The sequence below is a fragment of the Panthera tigris genome, chromosome B2, assembly GCF_018350195.1.
Source record: "Panthera tigris isolate Pti1 chromosome B2, P.tigris_Pti1_mat1.1, whole genome shotgun sequence".
Taxonomy (NCBI): domain Eukaryota; kingdom Metazoa; phylum Chordata; class Mammalia; order Carnivora; family Felidae; genus Panthera; species Panthera tigris.
Genome location: NC_056664.1, coordinates 110,316,198 through 110,331,013, shown reverse-complemented (window position 1 = coordinate 110,331,013; position 14,816 = coordinate 110,316,198). Strand labels below are relative to the sequence as shown.

The following is a 14,816-nucleotide window of genomic DNA, read 5'->3' as shown; positions in this document are numbered from 1 at the left end:
GTGAGATCATGACCTGAGCCAAAGTCGGACGCTTAACTGACTGAGCCACCCAGGCGCCCTGATATTTTTGAAGTATAAAGTGACAAAATTGATAATGATGCTTATATTGTGGTAAAAGACTAGAATATATCTCTTCATTTATTTACTTTTTAAACTTTTTTAACAAAGGGAATATTTAATATCTAGTTTTATATAAGCTGTGTGTAAATATGTAAATATTTTGCTCTATTATTAATATTTATCACACATTTTTTGGAAGTATATTTAAAGAATTTAAGAAAGTTTTGAGACACTGAGAAGAATATGAAAAAAATGACTCTATACTATAGATTATAAGTTGGAGATACAATAAATTGAAATAATAACATAAATAGAATATCATGTAATGCTGAATTGACTTGTAGAGATAATAAATGTCATATTAGTTAAGACAAAGTGATTTTTAGTAAGTTGGGTTGAGGGATTCTTAATGGATGAGGAGAGGATGACTTCATGTGGGCTTGGAGCATGACTAAAGAATAAACTGGCAGTAAAAAAGCATTGCTAGTGTAGACGGCTTTAAATAAAGAGTTAGTGATAATTGTGAAAGGTTATTGTCATTATCAAGTTAGGAGACAACCTCAGCTATGATGGTGTCAGTGACCTCGGAAAGCTGCAACTAAGTTGGATATTTAAAAAAACGCTAATTGATAGAAGATACACAATGAAACAAGAGAAGATTAAAACAGTACTGAGCTTTTAAGGCTGGGTGAATAGGATGATTTAATTGTCAAAAATAAGTCCCAGGGAGGGCACCTGGGTGGCTCAGTTGGTTAGGAGTCTGACTTCTGCTCAAGTCATGATCTCACAGTTGGTGTGTCCAAGCCCCAGGTCGGGCTCTGTGCTGACATCTTAGAGCATGGAGCCTGCTTGAAATTTTGTGTCTCCCTGTCTCTGGGCCCCTCACCCACTCGTGTTCTCTCTCTCTCTCTCTCTCTCTCTCTCTCTCTCTCAAAAATGAATGATCATTAAAAAAATTTTAAAAATAAATCCCGGGGAAAGGAACTAACTTAAGGGAGAAGATGAGGATTCATTTTTCGGTGGATTTATGCTGAGCAGATGGAGGGTCATCCACGCAGTGAATTTTCTGTATAGCCCGTAAGAACTAGGTGGGAGATCAATCTGATTCATAGACATTACATAATAAATTGTGTTGAAAAAATGGAATTAGACTAAAATGGAAAAGTGACAAGAAAAATAAGGAATTTTTTTAAAATTAGGCAGATGCAATGGTTGGGCAGACACCTGCTGACAATGAAATGCTCAAGGAAGGACAGAAGTTACAACAGAAATCACCTTAAAAGATGAGTCTATATGCATCATACATTCATCTGTGTTAGCGTATTTCCAGTGGCTTTTTTTTCTCCTTTGGATTTCTAAAGCAAACATTAAAAGTCTTTGATATATTATAGATAGAAAATAGAAAGAGAACAAGACAACTAAAATATTAACCATTGCAGTCTCATTGGAATATGAAAACAAAGAGTCCAATAATGAAGAATCATGTCTACTCAGCAGATTCAGGGTCATCGAGCCACATAATCCAGTGAAATAGAATTAGGCGAGTTGAATGAGAGTCTGCAGTGGGACACATGGAACAAAAGTTAGAAAACCGTTCTGGAAGCAGCTGGATCCCTAAAGCCTGGTTTGGATTAACTTCTGGAGTGGAATCCAGCTTGACAGACCACATGGCTTTCCAGATGGCTGTGAATAAAAGCCACTCATTTTAAGGAACACAGGGCAAGAAGCAAAGCCAGTGTCAACTATGAAGGAATAGGCCAAACTTTTTCATTCAACTCTTGTTACTGTAGAGTTTGAAACCAAAACTATTGAAGAATATGAAAGTAGGAAAGAGGAACACTTATACACATACCCACATGCCTGCACTTGCATATGAATGCGTTGTTCTTCTTAGATTATTTTAGAAATAAAAAAAAAACTGCAAAAGATTTTGCCTATTTTTGGAGGGCTTTTCTTCTCTGTAGAATTCAGAAGAGATAACGGGTTTTCAAAATGCATTCATGTTCTCAGTCCTTTTTCTGGCATTGGTTGTCCTCAACGAGTGTGTTTATTGCTAAACTGGTGAAGTTTAGGGCCACTCTCTTGCCAGGGCATCTCCCAGGACTCTCTGGGCAGCATTTTTTTCTTTAAAGTTTATTTATTTTGAGAGAAAGAGAGAGAGTGCGCTAGGGAGGGGCAGAAAAAGAGGGAGAGAGAATATCCCAAGCTGGCTGCATGCCATCAGCATGAAGCCTGACCTGTGGCTTGAATCCACAAACTGTGAGATCATGACCTGAGCCAAAACCAAGAGTCAGACACTTAACCAACTGAGCCGCCCAGGTGCCCATGCTTTTATGGTTTTAATTTATTTTTTATTCATATATATATATATATATTTTTTTTTTTTTTTTTTGAGAGAGAGAGAGAGAGCATGAGCTGAGAAGGGACAGAAAGACAGAGAGAGACAGAGACTCCCAAGGAGGCTCCACCCCATCAGCATGGAGCACGATGCGGGGCTTGATTTCATGAATCACAAGATCCTAACCTGAGCTGAAATCAAGAGTTAAGCATTTAATCAACTGAGCCACCCAGCTGCCCCTGGACAGCAATTTTTAAAATTTTTTTAAAAATTTATTTATTTATTTTGAGAGAGAGAGAGAGAGAGAAAGTAGGGGAGGGACAGAGAGAGGGAGAAAGAGAATCGCATGCAGGCTCTGCACTGTCAGTGCAGAGTCCAATGTGGGGCCCAAACCCATGAACTGTGAGATTGTGACCTGAGCTGAAACCAAGAATCAGACACTTGACTGACTGACCCACCCAGGCACCCATGGACAGCAATTTTTTAATTTGTGAATTTGTGTTATTTTGCTTTTGTTGAAAGAGCTCTCTACCTAAATCCTTTGATCCCACTTACTAGAGACTCAAATATTGGGAAATAGTGTCAAGATAATTATATAGGAGAAAAACAAAATAAAATATGTCTCTCGCAGTAAATTAAAGGACAAATCCATTTCACTGTTTTTCTTTACTATACAAATTCCAGGAAAAATACAAAAATTAGTGAATTCCAGAATCAAAATGCTTACTTATTGGATGATTTTAAAAATTATAAAGCTTCTTGGAGGAGATTCATACTTATAAAGTAAAGCACTAACAACAAATAAACCTACTGAGTCAAACCTATAGGGTTTGCTGAAATTATGCCTCATGGCTTTGAAATCTATCAGGTGTTGCTCATATCTTCTAATTCTTTTTAGTTGTCTTCATTACTATCCTCATTATGTCATTGAAATAGACAGATGCTTTAACTTAAAAAATATTATAAATGTAGATCCTTTATACATTTTGTATCTTACAGTTAAAATCCTCTTAAATGGAACAAATGTTATAAGGTAGAATTATTTAGGTTGTAAAATAATTTTTTACTACAAAAGTAACAATGCTTAATGACATTTAGAAAATAGAAAACAAAATAACCTATAATAAATTAAATTAATGAATTTAAAGATATTCCCTTTCAGTCTTTTGTTCCTGACTTTTAGACCTAACTCTGTTAGTTGTTTTCTTTTTTTTTTTTAATATTTTTTAACATTTATTCATTTTTGAATAAATGCGTGAATGGGGGAGGGGCAGAGAGAGAGGGAGACACAGAAACAGAAGCAGGCTCCAGGCTCTGAGCTGTCAGCACAGAGCTCAACGCGGGGCTTGAACTCATGAACTGTGAGATCATGACCTGAGCTGAAGTCGGCCATTTAACCAACTGAGCCACCCAGGCGCCCCTGTTTGTTGTTTTCTGTACGAGCCTGTGCAAACCATTTATTGTCTGTAATGTAGGTTTCTTCCTCTGGGCTGCTTTCCTCAAAAGGCTACTGTGAAACCCCAGTGAGAAGACGCTTTAGTAATCGTAGCCCAGACTAAACACCCAAAGTAGTCTTACATGTTGGTTCTAAGTGGTCCCCCAAATTCTTTTTTTTTTTTAGTTTTTTTGTTTATTTTGAGAGAGAGTGGAGGGGGCAAAAAGAGGGAGAGGGAAAATCTCAAGCAGGCTCTGCACTGTCAGCATGGAGCCCACTTGGGGCTCAATCTCACCGAACGATGAATTGAAACCACTGAGCCACCCAGGTGCACCAGTCCCCCAAATTCTAATTCACTCAGGCAGGATTACTTTAAGGAGATGTGCACAATCTCTGATTCAACTTGTGTGACCTAAGGCTTCTTTGAGTGGGTTTGGCTCCTGAATGAACTTTACACAAAACCAGGAGTCATCCTATTTGGAGCAATCCCCAGCTAACCTACGTGTTTTTGGTAGCAAACACATGTTACAACCTAGATCCAGATTTAGATTCATGATCCAGGATTAGATGAAATCCACCACAGAGGAAGTCAGAATTCAAAGATGATTAAAATGTGCTATGCCTTTTCTCTGTGTAAAGGTGGCATACATTTGCTGAAAGGAGGGTGGGACTGTCATTACCCCTTGCTGAAATGGTACCTTTTAAACACAACTACTGTAAATGTGTATAATAAACTGGTATACAATTTCTTAGTAGTTAGGCAGAGATAATTTATTAAATATTACTTTCATTTTGGGCATAGATCTATTCATATTCTTCTAGAAGTGTTTGTGGTTTTCTCAGATACAACAATTTCAAACCTAAGATGAACTTATACTAAACATATACTGTACTTATTAATTTGACTTCTTGTCTATGTTATGACATACTTTTTAATTCTTTTTATGGTTTTATGCTTATATCTGAGTTACTAAAAAACACTCATATGAAATAATATTTTCAGGTTATTCTCTTATTGCAGATTTTGATGGATTAATTTGTGCATAGATATCCACTCAATTTATAAATACATGGAATGCTTTCTCATATTCCCAGGAGTATTCTGAAGAATGATCATTTAATATGTCTTAACATGATTTTATTTATCTTATTTCAGCAACAGCTAAAAAAGATGAAAAGAAGGAAGGTATGTTTAATGCAAAAATTCCACTATGCCTTTTATGTAAACAATTTACCAAAATTCAGAGTTGAGTTTTGACTACCATCCTGTCTGTATTTCCTTTGGATAACTGGATCTATATTATGTATACATTTCTCATGAATGTATTTTTGTACTTTACCTCATGTAAATGGGTGAACTACTTTTCAAAAAAATTGTTTTCATTTAAAAAAATTTATTTATTTAAAATTTTTTTTCAAAGTTCATTTATTTTTGAGACAGAGAGAGACAGAGCATGAGTGAGGGAAGAGCAGAGAGGGAGACACAGAACCCAAAGCAGGCTCCAGGCTCTGAGCTGTCAGCACAAAGCCTGAAGTGGGGCTCAAAACCACATATCATGAGATCGTTACCTGAGCTGAAGTCAGACACTCAACTGACTGAGCCACCCAGGTGTCCCATGTTTATTTATTTATTTTGAGAGAGACAGAGACAGCATGAGTGTCAGAGTAGTAGAGAGAATCCCAAGCAGGCTCCTCATTGTCAGCACAGAGTTCAATGTGGGGCTTGAACTCACAAACCGTGAGATCGTGACCTGAGCCGAAATCAAGAGTTGGTCACTTAACTGACTGAATCACCCAGGTTGCCCCTCAAAAATAAATTTTAAATCTCATCTCTCTCAAGATAAAGGAGATAAAACATAACCTCTCAAAATCTCAGAACTTTTACTCTATTAACTACTAATCTCTGACACTGACCAGCAACTGATGCTACTTTGGTCTATTAAGTTGCAAATAAGTTATAGTCCATCCCCTGCACACCACCTCCTTTTGTCAGAATGTCCTGAGATGGAGTAAAATATTCTTGCTGTCAAAGAAAACTTGCACCCAATAGAATTTAACAGGTAAGGAAGATTTTATTTAAGACTCTTGCAATAGGACTCAAGTCCATTGTAATAGGAGAAGTTGAACTCTCAACACTACTGAAACAAAAAGCCTAAGAATTTTAAAGCTCTGAGATGAGCTAGTGGAAAGTACTGGAGGACACAGGGTTGTTGGGGCATGGGGTGCGAGTCATTGTGATTAGGCCATCTGTGTTACTAATTGTTGCTTATTGAAGTTAGGCTCCTATCTTCCCATAGAGATTGGGAGATAGGGGCACTGTGTTCTTTGATGATTACATTTCAAAAGGATGCCTCATCAGTCCTGAGAAAGATACTTCTCGGTATAGACAATTTATACTTCAAAGGAACAGGGAAAGAATGTACAATTGCAAGTTTTCTAGGGGCGCCTGGGTGACTCAGTCAAAGTGTCGACTTTGGCTCAGGTCACGATCTCATAGTTTGTGGGTTGGAGCCCCGCATCAGGCTCTGTGTTGACAGCTCAGAGCCTGGAGCTTGCTTCAATTTCTGTGTCTCCCTCTCTCTCTGCTTCTCCCTTCCTCATGCTCTGTCTCTCTCTTTCTCTCAAAAATAAATAAACATTAAAAAAATTTAAAAAATTACAATTGCAAGTTTTCTAAAGCAAATGTACTAATAAAAGGGAAATCGAGGGTCTATAACCTGTCTAAAATTTAGTCAAGCTAAGAGAAATACTAAGGTCATCTCAGTCACAATGGTTTTATTTAGAGAGGTGTTTCTTATGCACCCTGACAATACTTAGACAGGATCTAAATATCACCACTGTTTATTAATCCAGGCTTATTTTCTTAGTAAAAATAGTATGAAGATACAAGCAATCATTGCTAACTTTGAAAATGACAGTTGTATCCAATTAATGTTATGTAATTTGAGAAAAATGCAAAGCAAGTGTTATATTTAATATTTAGTATCATCAGAATTTTGCATAATCATAGTTTGGGAGTCATATTCTGCTTCTATTAAACAAGAATCTAAGAGTTCATGGATATGAGACAGAAAAAATATTTTAGTTGGTCATTATTTGTTCAGGGAGAGAAAAACCATGGTATCATAATAAAGCCTAAAAAGACACATTAGTATGTTTGTCTTCAAGAGATTGAAATCAGTATTAATTACGCATGTACATATAGCAAATCTTTCAGTATATTCTGGAAATTATATCACTTACATGATCAACACTGTGATGAAGATACAAATATGTTACAAGAAAAAAAGAGGTAGTAAGTTTTTGATAAGACAGTAACTACTCAAAATGTTAACTACTTTGATAAGACACTACTCAAAAATGTTAATCTTTCCCCCACCATTCTTTCTTGGGAATAAAGAACAATTTACCATTTAAGTTAAGAAAAAGAATAATATGAACAGCTATTTTTCCGTTTGTTAGCATTCAAACCAAAGTATTAAAAGACTTTTGGGTATATACAACAGTAGTCAAATTACTAACTGAACAACTTTAGGCTATATATGGTTCTTTTTTCTCATTGCTATGGCTCCTGGATTTTTTTGTTCTATTTTTCCTGAATTTGCTGCCTCATTTTCTTTTTCTTTTTTTGAGAAATTGTTTGTAATCAGTATGCAATATTTGGAAGAGCTTGGAGAGCTTGGGTAGAGCTTTGCCATGGAGATTCAAGTGATCCAGTGTCCACCACCAGCTATAAAATGTATAAATTACATACCCCTATTATTATTATTATTATTATTATTGGTGTTGTTTTCAAAGAGTTTCATAGATTATCTTTTATCTCTTATTTGGAAAAGTTTTGTAATTGTGAATATTATGATGTTTAAGAGAAAAGACAGCTATCTAGAATAATTTTCATTGTTTCCAGTGTATAAATGGAGAACAGACTCAATGTCCAGCTATTCTAGCCAGCCGTTTGATTTTGTTTCATGAGCTTCTATTTCCCTTTCTCCTGTTAAGCAAGGCTGAGAGGTATATGGACATATGTTTCTTGACTCTAGTTTCTTATTTTCTATAATCTCAATAAGATTATTGCAATCTTTTCCCTAGAGGCAGGAAGCACACGTTTATCCAAATGAGACATAGTTAGTACAAATAACCAGATACAATTTGGATTTTCAACATTTTCCTTATACAAAGTTTATTTCTACTCACATGCAAACTTTTGGGGTATAATTCAAAGATATTAATGGTTGACAGCTTTCCTAGAGAAGAAGAGAATGAGGAGGGCTTTAAGAATTAATTAGAATGTTCTGTGAAGTTCTTTTGTTAGTGAATTATAAAATGCGGAAACAAAAGTGCATACCAATGATCTGTGCACCGGGGGGCAAAGGGTTTCTTGCATAGTGAACTCTGAAGATTTGTTTTTAATCTTAAGATCTTATCCCCCTATGTCCCATCAAGTCTCTTTTAGAAACCTTAAGAAGAGAGACCCTTGGCTGCACTGAGCTTTGCCCATCACTTTTACTGTTCTTCGGACTTCGGGCATCAGAGCAACCATATCTTAGCTTAAGTGGAGTGACATTTTTGAATATTCAACTGGGGTCCTTTTGCAAGCCCTTTTCTACTGAAATTCCCCTTGTATGCCACTCTTTCTCCCCTTACAGACATTTTACTTGTTATCTGTTAACACATGTTCTTTCTTATTTTCCATTAGTTCTCAAAGTCAAGTTCCATTAAACTGCATTTTTCACTATAAAATGTGCTTATTCTCTATTTCTTCTTATGTCATTGCCCCACTCTCCTTGTAGATGAGGAGACTCAAATTCTGGGGTAAGCTTCAATCACTGTTACTCCTTTGCCCCTGGCATTTTGTCTTCTAGAATTTTTAATTTGGTTGAACTCTCTTTGGTTTAATCTTGTCTAAAATAATTAGAATGGCTGATCTTCATTCACAGCTTCCAGCCCTCTAGCTTTCACCTCACATTGCCGCTTGTGATCTCACATTAGTTTTTCTAACTTCTCATGTGGACCAGGGTAATCATCTCTGAAGTCACAGGTCCTCAAAATGTGGTCAAGGACTCTTGGGGGTCCCGGAGATCCTCTCAGTGGTTCCTCAAGGTCAAAACTATTTTTGTAAAAACATGAAGTCATCGTGTGCCTTGTTCATTCTTATCCTCCCATGAGTATGCACTGGCATTTTCCAGAGGCTACATAATTTGCGATTCTGCAACAGATTGAATACTTAAGCAGATATGCAAATCCAACCATCTTCTCATTAAGCTAGACATTAATAAGATTCACAAAAATGTAGAACAAAGTCACTCATCTCACCATTTCTTTTGTATTGGAAAATATATTTGTCATAAAAATATTTATGTTAACATGTAACATGTTTATTCTTTTTTTAAATTTTTTTAACGTTTAATTATTATTATTAGACAGAGACAGAGCATGAGCATGGGAGGGGCAGAAAGAGGGGGATACACAGAAACCGAAGCAAGCTCCAGGCTCTGAGCTGTCAGCACAGAGCCCGATGTGGGGCTTGAACTCACAAACCATGAGATCATGACCTGAGCCGAAGTCGGATGCTTAACCAACTGAGCCACCCAGGCGCCCCTATTCTTTTTTAATAAACGCATAAGCAAATATATTTTTTAAATTTTTCTCAATTTTAATAATTTTAGGTTTATTTATTTATTTTTAGAGGAAGAGAGAGAGACAGAGACAGAGAGAGTCCCAAGTAGGCACCAGACTGTCAATGAAGAGCCTAAAGCAGGGCTTGAACCCACAAACGAGGAGATCATGACCTGAGCCTAAATCCAGAGCCAGATACTTAACCCATTGAGCCATTCAGGTGCCCTTCAACCTTAATTTTTAAAATTATAAGTATCAATGGATAGAAACTGCATAAATAAAAGCTGTTTGGGATCTTTTAAAATTGTGAAGAAGTTAAAGGATTTCTGAGATGAAAAGTTTGAGAATCTCTAACCTAAATAATAATCCTGCCTATAACATTTTCTCTAATACTTTCCTCCAAAATATTCAATTGGCTTCACACAATTTTTCCTGTTTTTACCTACTTAAAATATTCAGTAGTTTCACCTCAACCACAAAATATAGTCTACAGGTCTTAACCTATAATCCAATTCCTTATGGTCTGTTTTCTGACCTCCTGTCATGCACACAGCTAGGCAAAGTCAAAGCCAAGGCCTAAATAATTCCACCAGTAAAGATACAATGAGCCCTCTTGAGATAGAGACAATTCATTACTTTCATGGTCAGCAAAAGCAACAGTATCTGAAGGTGTCAGCACGTCATGGTTCTTGTCGTACACAACAAAAAATGATGACACCCCCCAAAAGAGGCCAGAGAATGCAACACAAGTTAAGAACATTTCAGTGGTGAGGAGCCAATTCTAGACCACATACACTCACATGGTTTTATGGTCTGCAATTCTATTCTCAAGGGTTCTAGGCGGGAGAACTCAGGAGGCAATAAGAAGCTGCCTATGACAGCCTCCCATCCTATTATGTTCCGGAAAGATCATGAGGCATTCCACCGAGACTCACATTAGCTATGGTTTAAAACTTGGCCTGTATGGCTTACATGGATATGTGCACGACCATCATGGCACCATGGTGGAATCTTTTCCCTATACTTCTATCCACTTCCTTTCTTTATGTATTACATACTTCTATACCAAGTCATTCTCAACTTTTAACATAGAACTTGCTGTCTTGCCTTTGTTCCTGCTGTCATCATAGTAGACTTTATCCTTTCCTTTTCCTTCAACATTTTATTCAATGATTTTAGGGCTCAGGAAAAATTCTACTTCCTCTAAGACATCTGTCTGACCCTCTCAATTAAATAGTTTCTTTTTTCATTTATAATCTTCCATCAGAATTTATTTATACCTCCCTACCATTGCTTATTTCTTGCCACCTGGTACTTCATATTACTAGTTTCCAAATTCCATCTACTCTAATTGACTTTAAAACTTCTGAGTAAAGGCACCATATCTAAGTCAGTTTTATCTTATATTGGGACTAACACATTTCCTCAGTTATCACATTGCTTAATAAATATTTATTCTGTGAATGAATCAATAATGTCTAGGACTCTTAAGATCAATATGAGAGCCACAAGAAATATGAGTAGGTATTCATCCCAGGGAAGGAAGAATTTTTTTAAATTATTATTGGAAGTTATATTCCAGGGAGATTTTTAGGTCTGAGAAATCATAGCCAAAAACTGACAATTTCATCGTAGGTATATTTTGATCATTAACCGCTACTTGGGTTGCACTAACACATCTAGGTAGATCCCATTCATTTAAACTTAGCTTCACTTATGAATTCTTAGGGGCTGGAAAGCCTTTGAGTTCTCCAACACAGTTTATCTTCTGAAGGACATAGTTTCATTGAGAACGGGCTGGATTACATTTCTCATTTATTATAGCTAGAACAAGAGCGAGGAGAGCTGAATGCATGTGAGAATTATAGGATCTAGGGCTTCAGAATTGAGATCTGAAGGGAGATTATATTGAAAAACAAAGCAAAATATAAAATATCTGTTATTGTAAACGAGTAAAGGTGTCAACGGGGCAAGTTATACAAAGAAAATGGAATACTTCATCATATGCATTATTAGACTATGTAGAATTAATTTTTCCCTTCAATGAAATTGATATACCATTTTTCTCTGGCATCATCTACGAATATAGTAGACCATACCAGATACAGTAGTCCCCCTTTCTCCGTGGCTTCATTTTGGCAGTTTCAATCCCCTGAGGTCAACCACCACCTAGAAGCAAATGAACCTCCTTCTGACACATGGCTAGAAGTTCAATAGTAGTCTAACGTCAATCATAATGCCTATGTCATTCACCTCACTTTACCTCATCACACAGGCATTTTATCATTTCACATTGTCACAAGAAGAGTGACTACAGTACAGTAAGACATTTTAAGAGAGACCATATTCACATGACTTTTATTACAGTATACTGTTATAATTTGTCTATTTTATTATTATTATTGCTAATCTCTTGCTGTGCCTAATTTATAAATTAAACTTTATCATATGTATGCATGTAGCGGAAAAAAAACATAGGATACATAGGGTTTGGTACTATCTGCAGTTTGAGGCATCCACTGGAAGTCTGGAATGTACCCCGCCACCCTGCCCCAGATGAGGGACACTACTGTGCATCGCTAGCAATGAGTGAATGATGAATTAAACAGATTGCTAACACATCACTTCTTTTAAATCACAGCTGCTGTGAGTCTTGATGTTCTTAATAAAAGACTGTTGTTCAGATTATTGGGCATATGGTCTTTAGGAAAGTATATTCACTTAGTAAGCCTTTATCATATTTTTAAGCTGTTTCAGCAGAATGCTGAGAGGGTATAATGAAGCCTAATAGCCTGAGTATTAATGGCTAGTACTAATAGCTTTTCAGGGTCAGTATGTGATCTTTCAGTTCCAAGCATTATGTTTTTGGTTGCTCAGGTATTTTACTTGCAGAAGTCTCCTGCTGTGTTGACTCCTAACCCCCAAACATGATTCTAAAATGGTACTTTAAGTTAATTTCACTATAGCTCCCAGTTTTTAGAACAAATGTAGTGAACTTTTGAAAGATTTACCTGGTTAGATCGTGGCTTATAATTTTGTTACATTTCTTCTTCATGAAACACTTTACTTTATCTGAATAAATTCTATGCTGATCTGATCCTGGACTTCAAATGATTTGTTTACTCTTTCATTTCAGTACAATTGATATATAATACATTATATTACCAATTCCTATTATGAGGGTGAAAGAATGCAGATTAAAACAGCAGACATTTCACAGCTAAATATTGTATTTAGCTTTCCACACCTCCCCCATGCCAGCATCTAGTCAAAGAATAGGGGTGGGGTGGAAATAGTCTTCTCATCTGCCACATTTCATCCTCTGTCTGTCCCACCGATCTTCCCAAACTTGATTTTCAATTGTATTCTTTTTTCAAAAGTTTTAAAAAGTTTTTATTTTATTTTTGAGAGAGAGAAAGAGAGCACTTGGGGGGAGGGGCAGAGAGAGAGGGAGACAGAGAATCGAAGCAGGCTCCAGGCTCTGAGTTGTCAGCCCAGAGCCTGATGTGGGGCTTGGGGCTTGAACTCACAAACCAAGAGATCATGATCTGAGCCAAAGTTGGACACTTAACTGACTGAGCCACCCAGGTGCCCCATTCAATTGTATTCCTGAATAATCATGTGCCCGCCACAATCTTCCTGTGTTTTCTATATTGGCTGTATTCTAGGCTCAAAAGATTACTCTGTGAGAGTCGCGTGACTTTTTGGGCAGGCAGAAATCCTACTCCAGTATATTGGAGCCAAATTAATTGAGAATTTACAATGATCATTGAACTTTTCACTTCATAACTTCGGCTGTTGTGCTATACAAATCCATATTTTTATTACTAATAAATTGTTAGACATATGAGTAAGATGATATTTATCATATTCATATATGAAATTATTTTATTTAATATTTTTCTATATATTTGTGTTACTTGCTTATCTGATTAGGATAATTACTCATGAAGGAAATGAATGAGAAATTGTTTGCAAAGCACTTTTATTTTATTTTATTTACTTATTTTTTTAATGTTTATTTATTTTTGAGAGAGAGAGAGAATGTGTGTGAGGAGCAGGGAAGGACAGAGAGAGGGAGACACAGAATCTGAAGCAGACTCCAGGCTCTGAGCTGTCAGCACAGAGCCCAACTCAGGGCTCGAACCCACGAACCATGAGATCATGAAGAGCCAAAGTTGGACACCCAATGGACTGAAACACCCAGGCGTCCTGTAAAGCACATTTTAAATAACAAATTTAGCCTACTCAATTATAGTTCCAGATGAGAAACTAAATATCAAGAAACCATTTTTTGAGGGGGTGGGAAGGATGTTAAGAAAAATCTAGTCTAATATTCTTTATACTGTGCCATGCTGGACATACTAATGCTTAATAGATGCTTACTTATAAGTAAATTTTTTATTCCAAGGACTTATTATTTTTCATAATAAGGTTTGTTTGTACATGAAACATACTCCTATTACAGAAAAATGAGAAACTCACAGGTTGCAAAAATATCATTTTAATGACTGTATTTTTCTATTATGTGGATATCCTATGAATTCTTTAAGAGTTCCACTACTGTTCAGAAGGTACTGTTTAATATTCCCATTATTTAGAAATATAAAACAATTTCATGGAAAAGTCTCTTTCTATGTATATTTTTATGATAATTTTCCATTTTTCTCTTTGGATTTCTAGTAGTGGACTTACTGTATCAAAACCATGCTCATTTTTATGACTTTCTAGGTTATTTCTCCAGTTGCCTTCCTAAAATGTGTTTCTAGCTTATACTTCTATGAAAGTGAGTTTTTACTTTTACAACACTATTACTGTCATTGGTTGTCATTTTTTCTTAAAACAACTCAGTTGACCATGTAACTGCTTTTTGTGGATAAACTCCTATTCATTGTCATCTTTAAACATTTTAGCTCCATTACTTCATTGTGGAAGTAAAATCATGGACCCAACTATATTCCTATATGACCCACAAATCCATTAGCTTACATATTATTAGTGAATGTCTACTGTTCTCAGTTCTAAAGCATATAATTATCAGCCCGAAAACAGTTTATCTACCTTTTCCAATGATCAATTTATAGTTCCTTATTATAATTCTAATTTCAGTAATATCCAGAAAATTTCAAAGTTAATTTACAGAAGAGGTAAAGAAAAAAAAACATGGAAAAAAATAAGTATTTCTAAGCAGAAACTTAAGATGCCTCTATACTAAAGTAAAATGGGATTCAACATCTCTCGTTTTATTTTCAAGTGATAGGAACAGAAAGTTGTATGGTCTAAATACTAAAAAATAGTAACATTTTTCATAATTAAACTGAACACACAAAAGACAAATAAAACAGATGCCTGTTGACTATTGAATAC

The 14,816-nt window shown here is 36.0% G+C and overlaps 1 protein-coding gene across 1 annotated transcript in view; it reads left to right on the top strand.

The window, feature by feature from the left end:
- The window catches only part of TRDN (triadin), a 391,552-nt gene that overhangs the window by 228,934 nt on the left and 147,802 nt on the right, over positions 1-14,816 (top strand). Inside the window, exon 15 of the mRNA XM_042987108.1 lies at positions 4,990-5,019. Within this exon, the coding sequence (XP_042843042.1) occupies positions 4,990-5,019 (30 nt within the window). The remainder of the gene's footprint in view (positions 1-4,989; positions 5,020-14,816) is intronic.